This window comes from Mobula birostris, chromosome 8 (genome assembly GCF_030028105.1).
Source record: "Mobula birostris isolate sMobBir1 chromosome 8, sMobBir1.hap1, whole genome shotgun sequence".
NCBI lineage: Eukaryota > Metazoa > Chordata > Chondrichthyes > Myliobatiformes > Myliobatidae > Mobula > Mobula birostris.
This window is the reverse complement of record NC_092377.1, coordinates 163,404,405-163,431,486: the sequence shown is the minus strand read 5'-3', so window position 1 is coordinate 163,431,486 and position 27,082 is coordinate 163,404,405. Positions and strand designations below refer to the sequence as shown.

Below are 27,082 nucleotides of genomic sequence, written 5' to 3'. Positions count from 1 at the left end.
ATCTTTATGTCCTTGTTGTCCACAGGAATGGTACCGGAGGATTGGAGGGAGGCAAATGCTATCCCTTTGTTCAAAAAAGGTAGTAGGGATAGTACGGTTAATTATAGATCAGTAAGCCTTACGTCTGTGGTGGGAAAGCTGTTGGAAAAGATTCTTAGCGATAGGATATCTGGGCATTTAGAGAATCATGGTCTGATCAGGGACAGTCAGCATGGCTTTGTGAAGGGCAGATCATGTCTAACAAGCCTGATAGGGTTCTTTGAGGCAGTGACCAGGCATATAGAGGAGGGTAGTGCAGTGGATATGATCTACATGGATTTTAGTAAGGCATTTGACAAGGTTCCACACAATAGGCTTATTCAGAAAGTCAGAAGGCATGGGATCCAGGGAAGTTTGGCCAGGTGAATTCAGAATTGGCTTGCCTGCACAAAACAGACGGTCGTGGTGGAGGGAGTACATTTGGATTGGAGGGTTGGGACTAGTGGTGTCCCACAAGGATCTGTTCTGGGACCTCTACTTTTCGTGATTTTTTATTAACAACCTGGACGTGGGGGTAGAAGGGTGGGTTGGCAAGTTTGCAGACGATACAAAGGTTGGTGGTGTTGTAGATAGTGTAGAGGATTGTCAAAGATTGCAGAGAGACATTGATAGGATGCAGAAGTGGGCTGAGAAGTGGCAGATGGAGTTCAACCCGGAGAAGTGTGAGGTGGTACACTTTGGAAGGACAAACTCCAAGGCAGAGTACAAAGTAAATGGCAGGATACGTGGAGGAGCGGAGGGGTTTGGGGGTACATGTTCACAGATCCCTGAAAGTTGCCTCACAGGTAGGTAGGGTAGTTAAGAAAGCTTATGGGGTGTTAGCTTTCATAAGTCAAGGGATAGAGTTTAAGAGTCGCGATGTAATGATGCAGCTCTATAAGACTCTGGTTAGGCCACACTTGGAGTACTGTGTCCAGTTCTGGTCGCCTCACTATAAGAAGGATGTGGAAGCATTGCAAAGGGTACAGAGGAGGTTTACCAGGATGCTGCCTGGTTTAAAGAGTATGGATTATGATCAGAGATTAAGGGAGCTAGGGCTTTACTCTTTGGAGAGGAGGATGAGAGGAGACATGATAGAGATATACAAGATATTAAGAGGAATAGATAGGGTGGACAGCCAGCTCCTCTTCCCCAGGGCACCACTGCTCAATACAAGAGGGCATGGCTTTAAGGTAAAGGGTGGGAAGTTCAAGGGGGATTTTAGAGGAAGGTTTTTTTTACTCAGTGGTTGGTGCATGGAATACACTGCCTGAGTCAGCGATGGAGGCAGATACACTAGTGAAGTTTAGGAGACTACTAGACAGGTATATGGAGGAATTTAAGGTGGGGGCTTATATGGGAGGCAGGGTTTAAGGGTCAGCACAACATTGTGGGCGGAAGGGCCTGTACTGTGCTGTACTATTCTATGCTCTCTTCTGTGTTTTTTATTACAATTTGTAACAGTGTTGTCACTTGACAGTGTAAATATGTTGAAGCTCTAAAATGTTTCAAAGGTTGGGATACATTTATTAACTAGAATATTTATATATTATATTCATTAACACATTTATATTCATTACATTTTTTTTCACAATTAGATTGCAATATAGATTTCAACAGAGGACAATATAGATTTCAAAATCTATTAGCATATTGAAAAAATTCCAGTGGCATGGCAACAAAGGCTGTGTGTGCGGGAGCATTTAGGTTACTCAATTCCACTCAGCCGGTGGCTTAGAGGGAACAGTGGTCTCCACCCCCCCCCACACCACCTTATCTGGCTTCTGCCCACTTCCTTCCCAACCCCAATGTAGGGTCTCAGCCCGAAACGTCGACTGTTTATTTCCCTCCACAGATGCTGCCTGACCTGTTCCTCCAGCAGTTTTTGTGTGTTACTCAAGTTCTGCAGAATCTCTTGTGTCCCATATTAACCAGCCTATTGCCTAGACATTGAAAAAAAGAATCTTGATGAGATGCCTTTGGGTTGTAGGTGGTTAATCCTTTCTGGAATCCTCAGGAGGAATGATGCAAAGTAGGATAGGATATCAGGTTTGCCTCATTCCTGGAAAATTTGCTGAATGTATGTTGGTGATTATATAAAAAGTACAAGCACATATTAAAAATACATTTAAGAAACTTCTAGATAGACATCTGGATGGAGAGCTCTGTAGAAGGGAAAGGTGAGATTGATCTTTGAGTAGGCTATAAGGTAGGCACAACATCGTGTCCTTTCTTTATTGCAATATTAAACTGCAAGGAAAACGTGAGGGAAAATAACAATTCTAATCCAGCGGTAGTGAGGGATAATGTAGCTGCAACTACATCTACAGTAAGATGTTTCACCGTCTCGTGCCTGATTCTCTCTCCAGCTTTCCCCCTTCCCATTTGACATAATTGAACAAGAATCCAAGAAGTACTGTAATGCTGAGATTGTATGGTGTCAGGAAGAACACAAGAACCAGGGTTACTACGAGTACGTGAAGCCACGGATCCGCGCAACCACTCACCGCCAGCGCCCTGTCTGGTGAGTACAGTAATCGAGTGCTGCCCACTAATCATTGCTGATACACACTTCCACGTTCCCAGTTTTGATTTGGGATTTTGCAGAGTGGGCTGAGCTCCATTGTACCCTGGTTGTGGGTTGGGGTTGGGGGAGGGGGGGGGGTTCCATAAGTGAGGGTTAAAGGGAAAATTAAATTGGTTTTATTTGTCACATGTACCTCAAAGCACAGTGAAATGTGTTGGTTTTGAATCAATAACCAACACAGTCCGGAGATGTGCTGGGAGCAGCCTGCAGGTTTCACCACATTTCCAGCACCAACTTACTAACACTAAGCCATACATCTTTGGCATGTGGGAGGAAACCCACGTGGTCACAGGGAGAACGTACAAACTCCTTGTAGGCAGCAGAGGGAGTTGAAACTGAGTTGCTGGCGCTGTGAAGCGTTACACTCTCTGTTCTACTTGTAAGATAGAAGTCGAGTGGCTATGGTGCAGATATACAAGGTGTTGGTCAGGCCACAATTGGAATATTGTTCAGTTTTGCTCACCTTGCTACTGGAAAGAGGACAGAAAGAAAAGATTATTACAAGAATGTTGCCAGGACTTGAGGAAGAGGTTGGATAGGCTACCACCTTTTTCATTGGTGTATAGGAAACTGAGAGGTGATTTTTATGAAGGTGTATAACCTCTCAGTTTCCTAAGGTCTAAAATCATGAGGGGCATAGATAGGAGAATCAAAAACCAGAGCGCACAGATTTAAAGGGAGAGAGCAAGGATTCTATAGCAACTTGAGTCAGCTTTCTCCCACATGGAGAGTGGTTCATGTTACGTATACCTGGAGCAAGAATGGCAACAGAATAGTAGGATTAAACGTTTTTACTGGGCCCGCCCAGACAAAAAAACATGCTAACTCAAAGCGTGTGCAAAAAGTGAGTGTTTTCCACTCCTAGGAGATCTGACCAATTTACCATGTGATCCATCAGCCACATTTTCTGAAATGACCCATATGGAGCTGGCAGAGGAAGTGGTTGAGGCAGGTACAAGGACAGTTGGATAGGTACATGGATAAGAAATGTTTACAACAGGGGGTCCCAACCTGGGGTCCACAAACCCCTTGGTTAATGGGAGGGGGGGGTCCTTACCATAACAAATGATTGGTTACCCCTGATTTAGAAGGTTATGGGCCAGATGGGGGCAACAGGACTACCGTAGATGGTAATTTTGGTTGGCATAGACCAGTTGTGCAGAAGGCAGTTTCCATACTCTGAGTCTAACTGATGGGCTTTTTCTCATTGGCAGGTACGTCGGGCGTGAGCCAGCCTCTGCCCCTGCCACTGGTAACAAGAACACTCACTTACAGGAGCTCAAAAGGTTCCTGGACACCAGCTTTAACTTGGACGCTTTCAAGAACCTGGACAATTAATGGCTTCCCGTGGATTCACTCTGCATCTGAAACTTCATCTTCCGTCCTTACTCTTAGGGTCTAGGCTGTGCATGCTACTGAGATCTTCTAACCATACAATTGGCAAGAGGCTTGTATCTGTGGCATTAATTTCAGATGGGGAGAAATGAAAATACCTCGATCCGAGACAGATTATCAAGCAGAAAACAGCTAAACAGGCCACCGATGCTTTTGCTTCACACGATCCACTTTTTAAAGATGTCTGATTTAGTTTCTCTGAGCAGTTGAAGTAATGGGGTGTGGTTTGTAAATTTTGTGAATAATGAATTTTTCTATTTCTAATCTGGCCACGAGCCATCTCCTGGCTGATGGCCAGGTCACATTCAGATTTTAGCAACTCTCTCTGCTGCTGCACAAGTTTTACCCAAGACTTTGACAGTTACTGTTTAGGAAAGGCAGTGCACTTTAGCCTGTGCCAAAATCAAGAGATTTCATTTATCTGTCTACAGGAGCCGGGGCCGGAGGGGAAGTTTTATCTCAGTTACCACTTATTGAAACTGCTTAGTACAAAAACTGATTTATTTATTTTGGTACAAATAAAGTTTTCAATCAGATATAGCTTCATCAATAAATGACGTTCTCCTCATGTTATACTTTGTTGTTTTGTTTTTAAAAGTATCGCCTCTTTCCCTTTCTTCGGTTGTCCACAGTGTTCCCCTGTCAGATTCCTTCTTCCACCAATCATTTCCCAGCTTCTTACTCCATCCCTTTTCCCCACCCACCACACTGTGCGGTGCCTTTTCCGAAAGTATGCCTTGGGGGTGAGGAGAAGGGAACAGGAACGTTTGAGAGTCAAAATCAGATTCATTTATGCATCACATGCATCGAAACATGGTGAAATGTGTTGTTTGTATTAACAACCAACCAAACCTCAGGATGTGCTGGAGGCAGCCCGCAAGTGTCGCTACACTTTCTGGCGCCAACACAACACGCCCATAGTGTTCAACAGAGGTAACAACACAACAAGCCCCTGTCCTCACTCCCATCACCTTCCCACGCACAGCCAGAAAGCATAGAGGAAATAGTTTTGTGGAGCTGGAGGAAGCGCAGAAGACCAAGGCTTTGGAGAACTTCAAAGATGATCCAGATTTGAAATCACTACTTGAAGGAAAAGGACAGGAAATCATGGGGAGCAGCATATGAAAAAATGTTTGGAACCAGTTGGAAGTTAGTGTGAGGAGAGAGGTTGGAATAATATTGGATAAAGCAACACTTGTCATTACAGCAAGAATTAGTTCTGCCACTCAAAAGATTTAAGCTTAAGATTAGCTTTATTAACCAAGCAAAACCACCTTTTCCAAAATCAGTGCTAGACAAAATCAGGGTCACTTCTGGGACATCTGACATTTCAATCTGAGCCCTTTCCAGGACTGGAAATGAAGCGGGAAGGAGCCAGAATAGGAAAGTATGGGGGGAAGAGGAGGAGAAAGAGTACAAGTTGGCAGGTAATAGTTGAGAACCAGGTAAGTGGGAAGATAGCGGGAGATAAGTAAACTTGTGGGCCTGAAGTTAGATACATCCCCTGGTCCTGATGGAATGCATCCCAGGGTACTGAAAGAAATGGCAGAAGTTATAGTAGAGGCTTTGGTGATGATTTACAAAATTCTCTGGGCAGGTCCCGGCGGATTGGAAGACGGCGAATGTCATGCCACTGTTCAAAAGAGGATGTAGACAAAAGGCAGGTAACTATAGGCCAGTTAGTTTAACATCTGTAGTTGGGAAAATTCTTGAAGCTATCATTAAATAAGAAATAGTGAGGCATCTGGAAAGATGTGGATCCATTAGGCACAGCATGGATTCAGCAAAGGCAGGTCCTGTTTCACAAACTTACTGGAGTTCTTTGAGGATATAATGAGTGCAGTGGATAGATGGGAACAGATGGATGTTCATTTACTTGAATTTCCAGAAAGCAGTCAATAAGGTGCCACATAAAAGACTTGTCCATAAGATAAGGATGCATAGAGTTGGAGGTGATGTATCAGCAGGGATACAGGATTGGTTAACTAATAGAAAGCAGAGAATTGGGATACATGGATGTTACTCTGATTGGCAATCATAGTGAGCAGTGTGTCTCAGGGGTCGGTGCTGGGCCCGCAACTGTTCACTATATACATCAGCAGTCTGGCAGAGGGGACCGAGTTTGCTGATGATACTAAATTGTGCAGAAGATATGGAGAGTGTGCAGAGAGATATAGTTAGATTGAGTGGGCATGGGTCTGGCAGTGTTGGTAAATGTAAGGTCATCCACTTTGGAAGGAGAAATGAAAGAGCAGATTATCGTTTAGATGTTAAAAAATTGCAGCATTTTGCTGTGCACGGGGACTTGGGAGTGCGTGTACATGTATCAAAAGGTTGGTTTGCAGGTGCAGCAGGCTATCAAGAAGGCAAATGGAATGCTGGCCTTTATAGCTAGAGGGATTGAATTTAAGAGCAGGGAGTTTATGCTGCAACTGTACAGGGTTCTGGTGAGGCTGCACTTGGGAGTACTGTGTGCAGTTCTGGTCTTACTTGAAAAAGGATTTACTGGCTGTGGAGGTGGTACAGAGGAGGTTCACCAGGTTGATTCCAGGGATGAGGGGGTTAGACTATGAGGAAGATTGAGTTGCCTGGGACTGTACTTACTGGAATTCAGAAGAATCAGATGAGATCTTATAGAAATATATAAAACGATGAAAGGGATAGATAAGATAGAGGCAGGAAAGTTGGTTCCACTGGTAGGTGAGACTAGAACGAGGGGACATAGCCTCAAGCTTCAGGGGAGTAGATTTAGGATGGAGATGAGGAGGAACTACTTTTCCCAGAGAGTGGTGAATCTGTGGAATTCTCCGCCCAATGAAGCAGTGGAGGCTACCTCAGTAAATATATTTAAGACAAGGTTAGATAGATACTTTTGCATAGTAGAGGGATTAAGGGTTTTGGGGAAAAGGCAGGTGGGTGGCGATGAGTCCATGGCCAGATCCGCCATGATCTGAATGGCAGAGCAGGCTGAACAGACCAGATGGCCGACTCCCGCTCCTAGTTACGCTCTTATGAAGTAAGAAGCTGGATGGTGATAGGTGGAAGAAATAGTGTGCTGAAGGAAGAATCTGATAGGACACAAGTGGACCACGGGACAAAGGGAAGGAGGAGGAGAACCAGGAGGCAATACACAAGTGAGGAGAAGAGGAGAGCCGCAATGGGGAACGGAAAAACAGAGGGTGGGAGAATTTACAGTAAGCAAAATCAACGTTCACAACCACCTCCTTTGAACTATGGTTATCAGAAGGCAAGGGAGCCATTTAATTTCGCAGCAGGTCACAACCAACCTGGAAACAACAACCCAAATTCTGTTATGCATTTACTGTATTATCAATTTATACACTCAAAGATTTCAGCAGTATACCCCAACCCTCCTCCCCTGCCCGCACCATACACGAGCAGACAGTTCAACTGGTGCGAGCAGGGTACTGCATCTAAAACTGATACAGGCTGCATCTGGGGTTCTGAGCAACAGGCGGAATTGGTGGCTTCTCAAACCCACTGGATTAGGTGATGGAAACATTGCATTTGTGTTCTTCGTTGGTCACCTCACAGTGGGCAAGAGAAACTATTCTTTGCTGCGTCAATAGAACCATGTGTGCTGCCAGTGTCCTTGTCTAAATGTCAGCGCCCAGCTGTCCCGCCATTCTCGTTCCCCTGCACCCTACATGTTTATTTGACTGAAGTGCTTATCCAACTTCTCTTCAGTGACGTTAATGGTCTTTGCTTTCACAGGTCAACATGTTGATGCAGCTACACACAAGGTACATCAGCTGCCATAATTCATTAGCAGTTTGAGATTTTTGCTGGTCACAAAGGACACCAGTAAATTTTTACAGATGTACTGTAGAGAGCATTCTAACTGGTCGCATCACCGTCTGGTATGGAGGGGGCCACACTGCACAGGATCGGAAAATCGCTGCAGAGGGTTACAAACGCAGGCAGCTCCATCATGGGCACTGGCCTCCACGGCATCCAGGGCACCTTCAAATGTAGTGCCTCAAAAAGGCAACAACCATCATTCAGGACCCTCATCACCCAGGACATGCCCTCTTCTCACTGCTACCATCAGGGAGGAGGTACAGGAGCCCGAAGACACACACACCATCTTAGGCTCTTTTTGCACCATTTTTAAAATTTTTAATGTATATTTCTTATTGTAATTTATATTATGCGTCACACTGTAATGCTCCCAGCAAAACAACAGATTTCTCGACATATGTCAGTGATATTAAACTTGATTCTGATATGTAGTGAATTCCAAGCCATAACTGCTTGCTTCATTAGAGTTTTTCCTCACCTTCCCTACCTCCTGCCAGATCCTTAAATCTGTCTTATATTCCATATTTCCATCATTTGGCACTTTAGGTGACATTGCAGATTACTGTGAGCCCGTTTCTCCATTCCCACATTCACTTTGCCTTACAACCATCACCTTTGAACATGGTCGGCTATTTTCCCCCACAGAGTACATAATAAGTGGAGCCACTCTAACCACCAGAGAATCCTCCACGCAAAGAGTTAATCTTGACCATTTTAACCCTAAGAGTAGGTCCATGCGCGACACAGGCGTTCCACATTCTGTTCACCTCTCCTCAGCACAATGTAACATGTCTTCTCAGTGTCCAGCTGATTCGGGAGAAGTTCTCACTGAGATTTGCTCCCCAGTCGTTGGCTGGCATCTGCTCCCCTTCAGCTGTCAGTACCGCCCCCTTAAACAGTCCACGTTGCTCTGAATGAAATCGTAAAGGTCTGGTCGGCTCCTTGTGACAGCCATATGCGAGTATTTCTCCAGAAGGTTGTAGATTTGTCCTGTGTGAAAGGCAGTGAGTCAGCGTCCACAAATGGCTCATGGCCTCCCACCCTGAGCTGTCGGCAGATTCGCACCCTCAGCTGCCCTGAGGGTGATAGGGTACAGCCTTCCCCCAGCTAACGAATGCCAGTGCAGGCCTTCGTAGGCTATGCAAATACGAGAATCGAAACCAGCATCCACTCCCATCTTTCACACAAAATGGCATGGTGTACGTAACACACCCTGAATATTACACTCAACACAACACACACACACACGCCACCCTGACTCAAAATAACACAACGTACAGTCTTCCCACATTCAGTACACCACAGTCCCACACACTCAACAGTTCTACATACAGAATAGAAACATAGAAAACCTACACCACACTACAGGCCCTTCGGCCCACAGTGCTGTGCCAGCATGTACTTATTTTAGAAATAAGCTCCATGTACCTATCCAAGAGTCTCTTAAAAGGACCTATTGTATCTGCCTCCACCACTGTCCCCGACAGCCCATTCCACGCATTAACGACTCTGCGTAAAAAACTTACCCCTGACATCTCCTCTGTACCTACTTCCAAGTACCTTAAAACTGTGCCCTCTTGTGTTAGCCATTTCAGCCCAAGGAAAAAGCCTCTGACTATCCACACGATCAATGCCTCTCATCATCTTGTACACCTCTATCAGGTCACCTCTCATTCTTCAGACCCCAAGATCCCTCTGATCCTCCACACTGACAACAGTCTCACCATTAATACTACGTCTGTATATTCTGCCATCATATTTGACCTACCAAAATGAACCACCTCACACTTATCTGGGTTGAACTCCATCTGCCACTTCTCAGCCTAGTTTTGCATCTTATCGATGTCCCACTGTAACCTCTGATAGCCCTCTACACTATCCACAACACCCCAACCTTTGTGTCATCAGCAAATTTACTAACCCATCCCTCCAACTCCTTATCCAGGTCACTGATAAAAATCACGAAGAGAAGGGGTCCCAGAACAGATCCCTGAGGCACACCACTGGTCACCGACCTCCATGCTGAATATGACCCATCTAAAACCACTCCTTGCCTTCTGTGGGCAAGCAAGTTCTGGATCCACAACGCAATGTCCCCTTGGATCCCATGCCTCCTTACTTTCTCAATAAGCCTTGCATGGGGTACCTTATCAAATTCCTTGCTGAAATCCATATACACTACATCTACTGCTCTACTTTCATCAATGTGTTTAGTCACAAGCTCAAAAAATTCAATCAGGCTCGTAAGGCACAACCTGCCTTTGACAAAGCCATGCTGACTATTCCTAATCATATTATGCCTCTCCAACTGTTCATAAATCCTGCCTCTCAGGATCTTCTCCATCAACTTACCAATCACTGAGGTAAGACTCACAGGCCTATAATTTACTGGGCTATCCCTACTCCCTTTCTTGAATAAGGGAACAACATCTGCAACCCTCCAATCCTCCGGAACCTCTCCCGTCCCCACTAATGATGCAAAGATCATTGCCAGAGGCTCAGCAATCTCCTCTCTTGCCTCCCACAGTAGACTGGGGTATATCTCATCCAGTCCTGGTGACTTATCCAACTTGATGCTTTCCAAAAGCTCCAGCACATCCTCTTTCTTAATGTCTATATGCTCAAGCTTTTCAGTCCGCTGTAAGTCATCCCTACAATCGCCAAGGTCCTTTTCCGTAGTAAATATTGAAGCAAAGTATTCATTAAGTCTCTCCACTACCTCCCCTGGTTCCATACACACATTTCCACTGTCACACTTGAGTGGTCCTATTCTCTCACGTCTTATTGCTCTTCACATACTTGTAGAATGCCTTGGGGTTTTCCTTAATCCTGCTCGCCAAGGCCTTCTCATGACTCCTTCTGGCTCTCCTAATTTCCTTCCTGTTAGCCTTATAATTTTCTAGATCTCTATCATTATCTAGTTTATTGAATCTTTCGTAAGCTTTTCTTCTTGCCTTTGTACACCATGGTTCCTGTACCCTACCATCCTTTCCCTGTCTCACTGGAACGTACCTATGCAGAACGCCACACAAATGTCCCCTGAACATTTGCCACATTTCTGCCGTACATTTGTCCCAAGTTCCTAGCTTCATATTTCCCCTTACTCCAATTAAATGCTTTCCTAACCCTAACTTGTCTGTTCCTATCCCTCTCCAATACTAACGTAAAGGAGTTAGAATTGTGATCACTATCTCCGAAATGCTCTCCCACTGAGAGACCTGACACCTAACCAGGTTCATTTCCCAATACCAGATCAAGTACAGCCTCTCCTCTAGTTGACTTATCTACATATTGTGTCAGGAAACCTTCCTGAACACACCTAACAAACTCCACCCATTGCTCTGTGGAGATGCCAATCAATATTGGAGAAATTAAAATCTTCCATCACGACAACCCTGTTATTATTGCACTGTTCCAGAATCTGTCTCCCTATCTGCTCCTCGATGTCCCTGTTACTATTGGGTGGTCTATAAAAAACACCCAGTAGAGTTATTGACCCCTTCCTGCTTCTAACTTCCACTCACAGAGACTCCGCAGACAATCCCTCCATGACTTCCTCCTTTTCTGCAGCCATGACACTATCTCTGATCAGCAGTACCACACCCCCACCTCTTTTGCCCCCTTCCCTGTCCTTTCGGAAACATCTAAAGCCTGGCACTCTAAGTAGCCATTCCTGCCCCTGAGTCAACCAAGTCTCTGTAATGGCCACAACATTATAGCTCCAAGTACTGATCCACGCTCTAAGCTCATCCGCTTTGTTCATGATACTCCTTGCATAAAAATAGACACATCTCAAACCATTGGTCTGAGCGTCTCCCTTCTCTATCACCTGCCTATCCTCCCTCTCACACTGCCTACAAGCTTTCTCTATTTGTGAGCCAACAGCCCCTTCCTCCGTCTCTTCAGTTCAGTTCCCAACCCCCAGCAATTCAAGTTTAAACTCTCCCCAATAGCCTTAGCAAACCTCCCCGCCAGGATATTGGTCCCCCTCAGATTCAAGTGCAACCCATCCTTATTGTACAGGTCATGCCTGCCCCAAAAGAGGTCCCAATGATCCAGAAATCTGAACCCCTGCCCCCTGCTCCAATCCCTCAGCCACACATTTATCCTCCACCTCATTCTATTCCTATACTCACTGTCGCGTGGCACAGGCAGTAATCCCCAGATTACTACCCTTGTGGTCCTGCTTCTCAATTTCTTTCCTAAATCCCTGTAGTCTGTTTTCAGGACCTCCTCCCTTTTCCTACCTATGTTGTTGATACCAATATGTACTACGGCCTCTGGCTGTTCTCCTTCCCACTTCAGGATATTGTGGACGCGACCAGAAACATCCCAGACCCTGGCACCTGGGAGGCAAACTACCATCCGTGTTTCTTTCCTGCATCCACAGAATCGCCCGTCTGCCCTCCTGACTATAGAGTCCCCTATCACTGCTGCCATCATCTTCCTTTCCCTACCCTTCTGAGCCACAGGGCCAGACTCTGTGCCAGAGGCACAGCCATTGTTGCTTCCCCCAGGCAGAAGGTACAGGAACCGAAAGGTCTACACTTGATGATTTAGAAAGAGCTTCTTCCCCTCTGCCGTCAGGTTTCTGAACGGTCCTTAAGTCCAGCCTCATTCTTCTTTTGAACTATTTTTGTAATTTACAGTAATGTTTGTCTTGCACTGTACCGCTGATGCAAAACAACCAATTTCACGACACCCATCAGTGATCATAACCTGGTTCCGATTCTGTACTGTCTTCAGTGAGGACATGCAGCATTCCCCGACCTCAAATCACGCCCCACCATCCACTCTCTCCACTCCCCCCATGTTCACCACCACCCTCTCTCTGTTTCTTACTTACCCACAGTGACATTTCTGCTTTGCAAAACTTGATGCATTTTCTGTATGGCTGTCTTTGAGTTAACGTCTCCAAAGGTGAAGTACACCACGTTCCTCTGAGCCTGGGCAGCAGCCATGATCTGAATGAGAGCTGCGAAGAGGAAGAGGGGTTTCAGTGTCCACGTGTCTGCCACCCCTCCCGCTTACCAAAACACCGTCTGCTGCAACTACTAACACAAGAGATGCTACAAATGCTGGAAATCCAGAGCAACGCACACAGAATACAGGAGGAACTCAGCAGATCAGGCAGCCCCTCCGGAGAGGAATGAAGAGTGAATGATCCAGGCCAACACTTTCAGTACAGTACGCTGGATGAACTCAGCAGGTCGGGCAGCATCAGTTAGAAACGTGCGTCTCAGATAGCCTCTGACAACCAAGTCCAGCTCCTGGCCTTCACGTGTGGCTTACTGTAGCTACTAAACCCGGCTGAACTGTTGTGACTGACAGGAGAAAGGGCAAAGGTGCCTTAAAACCAGTTGCTTTGGGCAGCAAACCCAGAGGAAAAGTCCAGGCTGGAGCCTCTAAGCCAGCCCTACGTTGAGTTCAACAATGACTGGCCACTTCTGCAAGGCCACCGGTAGCAGTCCCTGCATTCCTTTGGGTTTATCGGCTGTGTGGAGAGGGGGAGCCTGATGCATGGACGACAGCTTGGTCTCTGTATTGTAGTGCCTTGACTTGCACATCACGTAGACAGTTAGGATGCAATATCCATCGTGAACCCTGACCAATGGGTGGGGGGGCGGTAATTTAAACCTCATTCTGATCCTTAATGGCTTAGTGTCTCCACCTGCAGCAGCCTGCTGGTGTTAAATCAGCCCCAGTATTTACCGAAACCTGTTGGGCCGTTCTACAGACAGTATTTAACAAATCTGCCAACCTTTCAGCTTTACGTCTCCTTTGAAAGCTCCACAGCCCCAGTTGCCCGTGGCAACAGCTGTCCGCTGGCTGTCTGGTATCACACGACATGAAAATCCACAGTAGGCCTTCAGAACAGAACAAAAGGTTAAAAGAATTTCAGCTCAAAGCCACGGAATCCAAAAAAAGATGGTATCTTTTTGCAAAATCTCTGATTTTAGATTTCAGGTTTTGAACTCCAGACCTCGACCTCTGGACATGCAGGGACCTCCAACCCAGGGACACGCCAATCTGAAGGGACACTGGGTCTCATCTGCGGGGCCCACCTACCAAGGGGATCGCTAATCTTTGTCCCTAGTGCCTGACATCATGATCTTTGACCCCATAGCCCTCTGACCTGGATTCCATCCACCAGTTCCTGACCCTGCCTCTTCATTTACCACACCTGACCTCCAATTTCCCCTCATCCCTGCCCCTAAGCCATTATCTGACAACCAAACTCCCCCCAAAACCATCCGTACAAACCTCAAAAACTAGGTCTGAGCCACAACCTCTTCGGTTGCCACCGGCGACTCAACCTGCCACCCTGTCTCACGACCATTACCCCTCCACGACAGTGGCCACCTGACTGGGGTAGGCTTCACAGGGGCTGTACCAGATGTGGGGTCCATACTCATTAAGGGGTAACGGAGCTCCAGGCAGACTGGCACCCCCCCACCCCAGCCCATGGGCACGGGATCTAGTCACAGCTGCCCAGACATGGCCTAGCAAAACCAACCAACAGGGCCTTGGGTGGGGGGAGCTCTGAGCATGGAGTCATCATGCACCAGAGGAAAAGGGCCAGTTCCCACAGTGTCAAGGAGAGAGGCCACAGCTTGAGCTCAAGTACCTTATTCCCTGGAGCATGGAGGAATGAGAGGAGATTTGATAGAGGCATGAGAGGCATAGATAGAGTAAATACAAGCAGAAGTTGGATGTTGAAGGGGAACCTGAGAGGGAATTTTCTTCACTGAGTAGTGGATGTGGGTTCAATATTTAAGAAGTTTGGAGGGCTGTGGACCAGGTTGATGCCACAAGGTAGGGATCAGTAGGGATCAGATGGGCCAAAGGGCCTGTTCCTATGCTGTAGTGCTCTATAACTCTAAGAACTAGAGAATGGTGCAACAAACACCATTTGAGACACCAAAAGGCACTTTGCACATTTGCCATCCATCCCCTATCCCCAGTGTCCTTGTCCTTAAAAGTCAGTTGAACTGGATGAGCGTCCACGTCGGGCCCAGCAGTAAAACTTCTCATCGTCTTCCAAACAGGCCCTTCAGTCCATCATGGTCAAGCCATCGGCCACCCACGTGCAACAATCCTACACTCATTCCCCCCACATTCCCATCAATTCCCCACAGATTCCACCACCCAACTCAAGGAGTTGGGGCAACTAGATGTCTAATTAACCTACGAGATTAACCCATCTCAGAAAGGACGTGTTGTCACTGGAGACAGTCCAGAGCAGGTTCACGAGGATGATTCCAGGAATGAAAGGTTTAACACATGAGGAGCATTTGGCAGCTTTGGACCTGTACTCACTGGAATTTAGAAGAATGCGGGGGGATCTCATTGAAACCTACTGAATGTTGAAAGGACTAAAGAGGGCGGATGTGGAGAGGATGTTTCCTATGGTGGGGGTGTCCAGAACGAGAGAGCACAGCCTCAAAACCGAGGGGTGACCTTTTAGAACAGAAGTAAGGAGGATTTTTTTTAGCCAGAGAGTAGTGAATCTGTGGAACGCTCTGTCACAGACTGCGGTGGTCAAGTCCGTGGGTATATTCAAAGTGGAAGTTGATAGACTCATGATTGTTTGGGGCATCAAGGGATATGGTGAGAGGCAGGTGTATGGGGTAGAATTGGATCCGGGATCAGCCATGATGGAGTAGCGGAACGGACTCGATAGGCTGGCTGGCCTAATTCTGCTTCTATGTCTTATGGTCTTGGGGCAACGGTGTCCAATTAACCCAGCAACGTGGATGTGCAATTGTAGGGGAGAGCACGCCCACTTCATGTAGACTGCGCCCAAGGTCAGGATCGAACCCAGGTCTCTAGAGGGGCTCTATCAGCTGAGCCACCGCTGGTGAGAAGCGGCTCCAGCCTCTGTATCACCATGACATAACATCGCCGCTCTCTGATTCAGCCTTCGCTGTTGGTGGGTTGGAGTTAAGGGGAGAGACTGACTGGATATGGGTTGTTTTCCATGGACTGGGAGGGAAATTTGAGTGAGAGGTGCCAGACTGTAAGTGGAGCAACCATCAGCAGAGGAAATTAGCTGAGAAACGAGTTTTCACCAATCAAGCGTCAGGAACCTGGGGCTCTCTGCCTGAGGAGGTGGTAGAGGTAGGGCTGGACTACTGGAACAGGATCTCAAGGGTCCTCATGCCATGGGCAATGGACCGAGATCCGAACCACAGGAAGAACCTAACAGCAGGAACAGTGGGCCAAATGGCCACACTGGAGCTGGTTTGACTATGGAGCCTGTAAGATGGAGGATAACAGCAAAGGGCCCACTGTGCTCTCCAATAACCTGCGAGACTTCACCCAGCAATATACTGGATCTGAAGGTAGTTTCTGAGGGATCTTTCCACCTGGTGTCCGTATTCCTGGGCCAACAGGACCGACTTCCCTAGACCGCCATTCCGCTCCCTCTGCCTTTGCTCTGAGGACTTACCTTAGTCAGCTCCCTCTTCAGGAAGTGAGGTTTGTACTGCTCAATGGGGTCGCTAAACTTCAAGGCATCGATGGCCACTATTTCTGTCTGACGACGCAGCCATGGGTCCCTGTAGTGACAGAAATCCAATGAATATATCGACACAATCTGCCCTAGGAACTCAGCAGGTCGAGCAGCGTCTGTTGGGGAGGGAGCGGAACTGTCGCCGTTTCGGGCTGGTCACGTCAGGACTGAGAGGCGAGATCCAAGGGTCAAGGAGCAACTTTATTCACCGTATACACCGACATATTACGCATTTGCCGTGGCATGACATGCAACAGAAAGCAACAACAGTCAACGATTATAACGGAAAAAGAATTATATAAAATTAAAATTAGAGATTAAATTACAGATATGGAATAAAATGTGAATGAATATACAAAAACCTGCATGGAGTATTTTCAATGTTAGCAATATTGTAAATCTAGTCAGCTCCATCTTAGGCACTAGACTACAAAGTACCCAGCACATCTTTAGGGAGCGGTGTCTCAGAAATGCAGTGTCCATTATTAAGGATGTCCAGCACCCAGGGCATGTCCTTTTCTCACTGTTACCATCAGGAAGGAGGTACAGGAGCCTGAAGGCACGCACTCAGCGATTCAGGAACAACTTCTTCCCCTCTGCCATCCGATTCCTAAATGGACATTGAACCCTTGGACACTACATACAGTATTTCTATTTTTTTTGCACGTTTTTTTAATCTGTTCAATATACCTAATTGATTTACTTGTTTATTTATTACTATTCTTTTATTTTTTTCCTCTTCTATATTATGTACAGCATTGAACTACTGCTGCTGTTAACAAATTTCATGTCACATGCCGATGCTAATAAACCTGATTCTGATTGTTGAAGTGGTTTACACTCACTGTCATAGTCATACGTTATTAATCCTGGGGGAAATTGGTTTTCGTTACAGTTGCTCCATAAATAATAACTAGTAATAGAACCATAAATAGTTAAGTAATAATATGTAAATTATGCCAGTAAATTATGAAATAAATCCAGGACCAGCCTATTGGCTCAGGGTGTCTGACCCTCCAAGGGAGGAGTTGTAAAGAGTTGTAATAGAGGGGGATGATCAGATTGACTGCTTTGATGAAGAAACTTTTAAGATGGCCTGGAGATTCCGGTGCTAACACAAGATAACAAGACAGAACAAAGGAGCAGGAGTAGGCCATTCGGCCCATCGAGTCTGCTCTGCGATGTATTTGTTTTTTGTATATATAAAAAACACTGCACGCCCACCGTGTATTAACCCTAAAGCTAACCAATACAGTTATGGATGGTGGGGTGGAGAAGGCGGCAATGACAAACCACTTGTGTGGAGAAGTTTGCCAAGAACAATCCTTGTCCTGAAGAGATCATGACGAACAAACATGGACTGTGGGAGGAAACCCACACGGTCACGGGGAGAACGTAGGAACTCCTTACAGACAGGAGCAGGAATTGAACTCCGAGCCTGGGCACCCTGAAACATTACACTTAGCGCAACGTTACGCTCCACACCACGGTGCAGTTACGGGTCAGACAGATCCCAGCGAGAGTCTCTCACCGTGGAGTTGTGTCGTGGTGGGGTCTCGCCCATCGGTACGAGTCGCTGTACCCCGTGTACTCGCTGTATCGTTGAGCCCCTGGAAATCAGATCATCGCCATCAGTAGCCATTTCAGCATCGTTTGTTGAACTGCCCTGCATCCCTCACCATTATTTCCCCCTCTCTGTCTGCCCCGGGACCATCCAGGGATCCCTCACCTTCCATGCCAGGATTTCTGTCATCTTCCTCCCAACCTCTGGCACCTACATAACCGCCCACCCCGGGACACACCCCCAAACCACCACAATCTTCCATCTCAGCTTGCCTCGGGACCTTGTAACCTTTCACCCCCAGACCCCGCAACCTTTCACCCCCAAAACATCCGTAATCTTTCATCTCAGCTTGCCCCTGGGACCCTGTAACCTTTCACCCCCAGACCCCACAATCTTTCACCCCCAAAACATCCATAATCTTTCATCTCAGCTTGCCCCTGGGACCCTGTAACCTTTCACCCCCAGACCCCACAACTTTTCACCCCCACAACCATCATAATCTTCCTTCTCAGGCTAACCTTCCTCCCCACAACTTCACTCCCAGAACCCCATAACTTCGCAACCCAGGACTTGCTTACCTTTCACCAATTCCACCCCCACCCCCACCCACACACACACAGAACCACCACAATCCTCCCTCTCAGAAAGCCCTCTCCAGCCTCAACTTTACCCCTAGGACCTGTGTCATCTTACATCCCCCAGACCCCGTAACCTTTCAACCTGGGACTGCCCCCCCCACCCCCCGGCATAACCTTTCACTGCAGGACTCTCATTATCTTACATCCCAAGACCAATATAACCCTTCACCCTGGGAACCCCTGTAACTTTTCACCCTGATCCCCCCCCTCCCAAAACCACCCTGATCACGGGCAGTGTTTCTCCGCAGCTGCTGTCTGACTTGCTGGATATTTCTAGCATTCTTTGTGCAGTGGGGAGGGTGTCCCTCGAGCCCACCCTCTCTTGGGTGTCCGGTGCCATTCTCAGTCCTATTCCAGTTCCCATGGGGCACCTCCCCAGACGCAAGTATTAAAAGATACCCCTCCAGAACCAGAAATCTGTTACGCTGAGGCCCTATGGCCAGAGTCCAGGGGCTGTAAGACAACTGGGGAAGATAAAGGCCCAACTACTGCAAATTCGCGAGTCCGCTGAAGGCTGGAGGCTGGAGGCTGGAGGTGGCCTGTTCTGTCCTGGGCTTGGAGGACTGTGTGTCAGCGTGGGAGGGAGGAACGGGGCTTGTTCTGCTGTGGTTGTTTTTGTTTGCCTTGTTGAGTTCTGTGCTGTTCTGCTGAGCATTATGGGTGTGTTGGCGCCAGAACAGGTGGTGACTCTTGCGGGCTGCCCCCAGTGTGTTGGTTGTTAACGAAAACGACACATTTCACTTCCCCCAAGCCATCAGACTCCTCAATACCCTCAGTCTGGACGGACACCAACCTACTTCCCTCTACTGTGCCTATTGTCTTGTTTATTATTTATTGTAATGCCTGCACTGTTTTGTGCACGTTATGCAGTCCTGGGTAGGTCTGTAGTCTAGTGTAGCTTTTGTGTTGTTTTATGTAGTTCAGTGTAGTTTTTGTATTGTTTCATGTAGCACCATGGTCCTGAAAAACATTTTCTCATTTTTACTGTGTACTGTACCAGCAGTTATGGTCGAAATGACAATAAAAAGTGACTTGCCTTGACTTATTTTTTGATGTACGTGTGATAAATAAATGAATCTGAAAGACAATGTTCTGGCAATGCAGACAATGTTCCAAATGGGATGTTCTCCAGATCAGATAGACCCTCGCTTGGACGTGACCCATTATTCTCGATTTCCCAAGCATTACCTCAACCGCCAGCATCTCAGTCTCCAATTCTACTCTGGATCCCATCCTTCCCGGACTGCCCAACCAGGGACGGGAGTGGGATCCTCACCTGTAATAACCAGACACTCGGACTCGTCCAGTCTCTCAGTGAAGAGCCTCGCCACGATCAGTTCGGGGTTGATGAGGAATCGGACTTCCTCTTGGACGAGCCCTTGGCCCAGGACACCACCCCCTACCATCGCTGAGGCAAAGTCCACCTGTGACAGAGTGACACACACGTCAAACCGCAGGCAAACCAACAGGGTTCTCGCTTAGAGAGCTCAGACAGGTAAACTTCACTCTCTGGACCACGAGTTCTCCCGCATGTCACCAGCCTCCCCAGAATCCAGGGCATCTTCAAAAGGCAGTCTCCATCAGTAAGGACCCCCATCACCCAGGCTGTGCCCTCTTCTCACTGCCACTGTCAGGGAGGCGGGACAGGAGTCTGAAAGCACAAAGTTTTTAGGAAAAGCTACTTCCCCTCCACCATCAGATTTTTTAAATGAACACAACCTCACTAATTTTTGCTCTCTTTCTGCATGACTTATTTAGTTATGTATTAATACATATAGGTTGATACATTCTTGATTGGTCAGGGCATGAAGATGTACGGAGAGAAGGCAGCAGATTGGGGCTGAGAGGGAAAATGGATCGGCCATGATGAAATGGCCGAGGGCTCGATAGGCCGAAAGGCCTAATTCTGCTCCTATATCTTATGGTCTTTTCTTGGCCTGACCCGCCCACATTGCCAAGTTTAAAGGACTCTATCTTGTTATTTCATGCTCGTTATTTATTTCTACACTCTACTTGCTCTTTCACTGATCCTGTTTACAGTTACTATTCTATAGATTTGGCCAGTACGCCCGCAGGAAGAAGAATCTCAGGGTTGTACGCGGTGATGTGCACGCACACTGATAATAAATTTTACTTTGAACTTTGAAGGTGCCGAAGGATTTGTTAGAGCCCCTCGCGCTCTATTTGTGAACCTTGCAGGAGCAGCGCGGCTGCATAGCGGTTGGCGCCACGCTTCCCAGCGCACCAGCACCAGCCGTAAGATCGCGGTTCAGATCCCGTCGCTGTCCCTTTCTCCCCATGACCGTGTGGGTTTCCCCCAGGTGCTCAAGTTTCCTCCCCCAGTCCAAAGCTGTGCACAGGTTAGGGTTGGTACACTGTGGGAATGCTGTTTTGCCAAAGGAAAACTGGTGACACCTGCCGGCCTGCCCCCAGCACATCCTCAGACTGCATTAGTCGTTGACCCAAACATTTCACCGTATGTCTGGATGCATGTGAGACAAATAAAACTAATCTTTATCTAATCTTTTCCCAGGGAGCAGGGATGTAGATCACAAACACATAGTCCAAGCTGATACTCACTCTGTCTGTCCTCAAACACAACCCCCAACCCCCTAGCCCACACCCAGTAAGGTGGCCCAAGGTCTTGACTGCCCACGGATACCACAGGGGCTGCGTCTCTTCGGCTCCCACAGGAGGCGTGACTGTACCTATACCCATTCCGCGTTACCTGCAACAGGCCTTTTCCCTCGTCCTCTATGGTGCCTTCACTGGTGGCACGAAGTAGGGTCAACTTACACTGAGACCTGCCGTAGACAGAAACATTTGTGGGAACAAGTTTTATAACGCAATGCTTATTATATCGGTACTGAGCAAAAGAGGAAGGATTAAAAGAAAAGGCTGCATAATCCTGTGATTTCCAAAATTCCTCTGGGAAGTGGCTGACAAATGACTGGAGCTCCTCAGGAAGAGACATCACCCCCTGCCATCATCATCATTATGAGTCGTGTCATATGACATCATCATTGTGTGCCGTGTTGTATGCCGTGGGCAATCCTGATCTTTCCATAACCATGATTGTTCTTGGCAAATTTTTCCACAGAAGTGGTTTGCCATTGCCTCTTTCTGGGCACCAAATTTACACCCCTCTGTAATGTCACAATTCCATTCTGCGCTTCCTCCCATCGCCAACTAAACAATAATTGATTCATCAATGAATCAGTAGCCAAATTAGAGTGACCAATTAAGTTTGGAGTTACAACAGGTGACCAGGATGCTGCTGATTTATTTTGTAAAGTCCCCACTGATTTGTTCTAGGTAGAACGTTCAGCAACATTGATTGTCCATTGCTCATGGCATCAGAGCCCTCTTACCCTGCTCCATAGGTGCTGAAAGTACCTCCAGACAGCACTGGATAAACACCAGCAGGGTAAGGGTTAACCTCCTCCGTAGGCACTGACAGTACCTCCAGATGTCCTGTCCTGTCTAGGTACCATATCCGATGCGGACCTTGGTGACCATGGTTTTCGAAACAGATCTATCTCTCGTTCTTTGGATGACTTCCATTTCCTTGATGTGCAGCCATCTGGCTAGGCTTTTGATGTACATAAGCCGAGGTCTTCCTCTAGGTTTGCTCCCCTCAATCTTTCCAGAGAGTATGAGTTTTTCTAGTTCACCTTTCTGCATGATGTGTCCTAGGAATCTGAGTTATCTTTCTCTTATTGTTGGTATGAGTGATCGAACTGCTTGGGCTCTTCTGAAAACTTCCTCATTTGATGTGTGTTGGTCCATGATTTTAACATTCTCCTGTAGAACCACAATTCAGCTGCTTCTAGTCTCTTTTCCATTGCTGGGGAAAAGAAACCTCCAGACAGCACGGGATAAATGCCAGCAGGGCAAGGGTTAACCTCCTTCGTAGGTGCTGAAAGTACCTGCAGACGGCACTGGATAAGTGCAAGGGTTAACCAGCCTGAGCATGTAAACACTGAATCGTTGGACAAAGGGAACAGCGATCTCGTGATTGTTAAGTGATATATTGCATGTGCCCCCATGCTGTGCGTGACTGGGATTTGCACCTTGGCCTCAGAGGAACAGTTTCCTTTGGCTGTATTCATGTGGAATGACAATTCAACTGGACCCTGACCTTGTCTCTGCCGATTTAAACCAATCCAATCTGCCTGCACATGATCCAAATTCCCCCCATTCCCCGACCGTCCAAGTGTCTCTTAACATCATTACTGTATCAGCTTCCAAACCTCACGTTTCCGGCACCCACCACTCTCTGTGTAAAATAAAACTCCACTTGTACATCTCGTTTCAACTTTCCCCTCTCATCTTAAACAAAGCATTTCTGCCCTGCCGATCTATTCTACCACTGCCTCCCAGAAGTTTATAAACTTCCATCCTCTCCTCCGGCAGCTGATAGAGCAGGGGATTCCAACCTCATTTTATGATGTAGCCCAATACTGTTAATTAAGGGGTCCATGGACCCAAGTTGGGAACACCTGCTCTAGAAAACAACCAAACTCTCAATCAGAATCGGCTTTAATATCAATGAGATATGTCATGAAATTTGTCTTGTGGCAACAATACAGTGCAATACATAAAACTTTCTGTAAGTTACAGTAAGAACTATTTAAAAAATTACTGCAAAAAGAGAGGAAAACAGTGAGGACCATTGAGAAATCTGATGGCAGAGGGGAAGGTGATGTTCCTAAAATGTTAAGCTTGTCCAACTTCTCCTTACAGCTCATACCTTCAAATCCAGGCAGCATCCTGGAGAATTTCGCCTGATCCCTCACCAAAACCTCCACTTTCTCCCTGAACTGCACACGAGACCCAAAACGCAGCCCCGACCCACGTTTTATACAGTTGCAGGATGACTTTCCAATTTTTAAGCTGAGCAGGTGAGCAGGTAAAGAAGCTCTTCGCCATCTTTACCAGCCTGACATGGAAGGGCCACTGTACAGCACTACAAACTCTGCAGAGAGTTGTAAACTCAGCCGGCTCCATCGTGGACACGAGACTCCCCACCATCGAGGATGTCTTCAAAAGGCGATGCCTCAAAAAGGCAGCATCCATCATTAAAGATCCCCACCACCCAGGCATGCCCTCTTCTCATCACTACCATCAGAGAGGAGGTAGAGGAGGTCTTCCCCTCTGCCATCAGAATCCTGAGTGGACCATGAACACTTATTGTAGTTATATAATATCTATTATCTATCTATTTATCCACTTATTGACCTATAGCGAGGAATAGGTCCTTCTGGCCCTTCGAGCCACTGCCACAACAGTCTCCTGATTTTAATCCTAGCCTAATAGGTACATGAGTAGGCTATTCGACCCTTCGAGCCAGCACCACTATTCACTGTGATCATGGCTGATCATCCACAATCAGTACCCCGTTCCTGCCTTCTCCCCATTTCCCTTCACTCCGCTATCATTAAGAGCTCTACCTAACTCTGTCTTGAAAGCATCCAGAGAATTGTCCTCCACTGCCTTCTGGGGCAGAGCATTCCACAGATCCACAACTCTCTGGGTGAAAAAGTTTTTCCTCAGCTCTGTTCTAAAATGGCCTACCCCTAATTACAGGTCAATTTACAATGACCAATTATACTGCTAACCGATATGTCTTTGGACTGTGGGAGGAAACCAGAGCACCCAGAGGAAACCCACGCGGTCACAGGGAGAACCTGCAAACTCCTTACAGACAGCAGTAGGAATTGAACCCGGGATGCTGGTACAGTAAAGCATTGTGCTGACCACGACGCTACTGGGTTGTCCTATATGTTATTTACATATCACACTGTACTGCTGCTCCAAAACAAATTTCATTGATAATAGACCAGATTCTGATTTCTACAACTGGTCAATCACTGTTCACATTTATCTGGTCTGGAAACAATATAAAAGCACACATGGATAAAACACTCTATTCCACAGATTTCAGAGAATTTTGGATTTACTGACCTCTTCCACTCAATGGCCGAATCCAAGCCACACCTCTGAAACGTAACCAGACCTCTGGGCACTGCCGGACAGAGGGACAAGTTAGTTCAAATCTCCATTCATTAACTCCCTGACCAAAACAGGTCCAAGTCTGCCAACGTGTCCCTAATTGGGAGAACGTTGGCGACAGGAGTTAGGAACCAAGGGTAAAAGTTTGAAGGTGGGATTGTGGAACTGGCGGCAACGTCCAGCCAAAGACAGACCAGCCCAGGCAGGAAAGGTCTTTGAAGAGCATGGCTTCCCGGTGCACAGCGGAGGACAGCATTTGGCATTGGGAGACGAGATAAGGGGGTAACAGAAGGATGCAAGGAATTCACACTATAGGCATCCGTTAAGTCTCATGAGACCATGCATTTGCGCCTTGGAAGGTTTCCAGGGCGCAGGCCTGGGCAAGGTTGTATGGAAGACCAGCAGTTGCCCACACCGCAAGTCTCCCCTCTCCACGACACCGATGTCATCCAAGGGAAGGGCATTAGGACCCGTACAGCTTGGCACCAGTGTCGTCGCAGAGCAATGCGTGGTTAAGTGCCTTGCTCAAGGACACAACACGTTGCCTCAGCTGAGGCTCGAACTAGTGACCTTCAGATCACTAGACCGACGCATTAACACTTGGCCATGCGCCAACACCTTCACACTAAGTGGCAATTACTAACTTCAAAGTATCGTGACTTTTAACACCTGCATTGTGAATGGTGATTGATCTTGCAAATAAGGAATTTAACCATCCACAAATGGCCATTATCTATAACTGCTAATCAATCATGTATAAAAATGCTTTTTCTCCGTTCAGATTTCTGAACGGGGTGGTGACAAGGACAATGCTGTTCTCCTTGTGCACGAGAACATAAAGTGGGTTTGAGAATGAGTGAGAGTTTTGGCAACAGAATGGCGGAGCCCGACAAAGGCACAGAGTGATCGGCTCAGGCTGTTAAAGAGAAGGGTGAATTAATAAATGAAGCACGGAAAGAGGGCAGAAAGCCAGAACGTTACGGAGAAGAGGGCAGCCGGAGGTGAAGCAGTCATTTGCAGACACAGTGGAGTTAACAGTTCAACTTATTCAGTGAGTGTGAGGTGTGCAGGGGTCAGAAGGGGAAGCCTACACTGGAGAAAGGCTTCTAAACAACACAGGAGGCCATTCAGCCCATACAGTCTATGATAGCCCTCAAATCCATCCCACAGTTCCCTGTAACCTACTCTCTCCCACATGAGGACGAGGCTGAGAGGTGACTTGATAGAGGTAGCTAGGTAAGAGCCACAGGGAGAATAGACCCATGGAGTAGACAAGGTGGAAATGGCTTATATGAGGGGGCATAACTTTTTGGGTAATTAGAGGGAAATATAAGGGATATCAAAGGTAGTTTGGCAAATATGTTTGGGATATTAAAGAGGTTCTTAAATAGGCATATAGAAAAATGGAGAGCTATGTCAGAGGAAAGGGTTAGATTGATCTCAGCATAGGTTATAAGGTTGGCAGAACACTGTGATGCCAAAGGCCCATACTGTGCTATAAAACTCTATGTCTATTGTGCCCCAGGACAATAAAACTCAGATAATTCAAAAACACAAGAGATTCTGTAGATTGGGAAATTTTGAGTATCACACACAAAATGCTGCAAGAACTCAGCAGGTCAGGCATCTATAGAGGGGAATAAATAATCACTGCTTTGGTCCTGACGAAGGATCACAGCCCAAAACGTTGACTGTATATTCCCCTCCACAGATCCTGCCTGACGTGCCGAGCTCCTCCAGCCCTTCATGCCTATTGCTCGAGATTTCTGGCATCTGCTGAATCTCGTGTCTGAAAATTAAACCATCGCAGGAGGCCAGTGGTCAGACTCAGTCTTAGCACAGACATGCCGTTGAATCCTGGTCCTTCGGTAACCACTCACTATTTTCTGTAACCATTCTGAAGTAGCAGAAGATGGTGTTCAGTTTCTCGAACGTTCTTTGTGAGGTTATCTCAAACAACCTGTGGAGGAGAAGGTGAGAGACTATTAGCAAACTGCAGAAATGCTGGAGTCTAGCCTCTGACGTTCCACCTTATCCCTATCCCTTCAAAGTACTGGGAACGGGAGTACAAATGGGCCATTCAGCCCATCAAGTCTGCTCCACCATTTGATCATGGCTGATTTATTTTCCCTCTCAACCGCCATACTCCTGCCTTCTCCCCATAACCTCTGATGCACTGACTGATCAAGAACCTATCAATCTCTGCTTTAAATACACCCAGTGACTTGGCCTCCACAGCCGTCTGTAGCAATGAATTCCACAGATTCACTACCCTCTGGCTAAAGAAAATTCCTCATCTTTGTCCAAAGGGATATCCCTCTATTCCGAGGCAGTGCCCCCTGGTTCTACACTCTCCCACAATAGGGAAACATCCTCTCCACATTCACTCTTTCCAGGCCTTTCAATATTTGATAGGTTTCAATGAGACCTACTCCCATCTTTCTAAACTCCAGTGAGTATCACAGCCAACAAACACTCATATATTAACCCTTTCATTTCCAGAATCATTTTCATAAACGTTCTCTGGA

General features: G+C 46.9%; 2 protein-coding genes across 12 annotated transcripts in view; one reads left to right on the top strand and one right to left on the bottom strand.

Annotated features, from left to right (window-relative positions):
- LOC140201906 (2-oxoglutarate dehydrogenase complex component E1) overlaps nucleotides 1–4,573 on the top strand; it is a 123,371-nt gene extending 118,798 nt beyond the window's left edge. For all 8 annotated transcript variants that reach the window (XM_072266694.1, XM_072266692.1, XM_072266696.1 and 5 more), the window contains 2 exons: nucleotides 2,388–2,542; nucleotides 3,820–4,573. In XM_072266694.1, the coding sequence (XP_072122795.1) occupies nucleotides 2,388–2,542; nucleotides 3,820–3,943 (279 nt within the window). In that variant the 3' untranslated portion in view covers nucleotides 3,944–4,573. The remainder of the gene's footprint in view (nucleotides 1–2,387; nucleotides 2,543–3,819) is intronic.
- Nucleotides 4,574–5,234: 661 nt separating this feature from the next.
- LOC140201907 (poly(ADP-ribose) glycohydrolase-like) overlaps nucleotides 5,235–27,082 on the bottom strand; it is a 49,000-nt gene continuing 27,152 nt past the window's right edge. For all 4 annotated transcript variants that reach the window (XM_072266698.1, XM_072266699.1, XM_072266700.1 and 1 more), the window contains exons 8-16: nucleotides 26,435–26,514; nucleotides 24,507–24,567; nucleotides 21,268–21,343; nucleotides 19,816–19,963; nucleotides 17,869–17,947; nucleotides 16,275–16,383; nucleotides 13,584–13,689; nucleotides 12,669–12,797; nucleotides 5,235–8,812 (exon numbers count right to left, since the gene is read on the bottom strand). In XM_072266698.1, coding sequence (XP_072122799.1) covers nucleotides 8,700–8,812; nucleotides 12,669–12,797; nucleotides 13,584–13,689; nucleotides 16,275–16,383; nucleotides 17,869–17,947; nucleotides 19,816–19,963; nucleotides 21,268–21,343; nucleotides 24,507–24,567; nucleotides 26,435–26,514 — 901 coding nt within the window. In that variant the 3' untranslated portion in view covers nucleotides 5,235–8,699. The remainder of the gene's footprint in view (nucleotides 8,813–12,668; nucleotides 12,798–13,583; nucleotides 13,690–16,274; nucleotides 16,384–17,868; nucleotides 17,948–19,815; nucleotides 19,964–21,267; nucleotides 21,344–24,506; nucleotides 24,568–26,434; nucleotides 26,515–27,082) is intronic.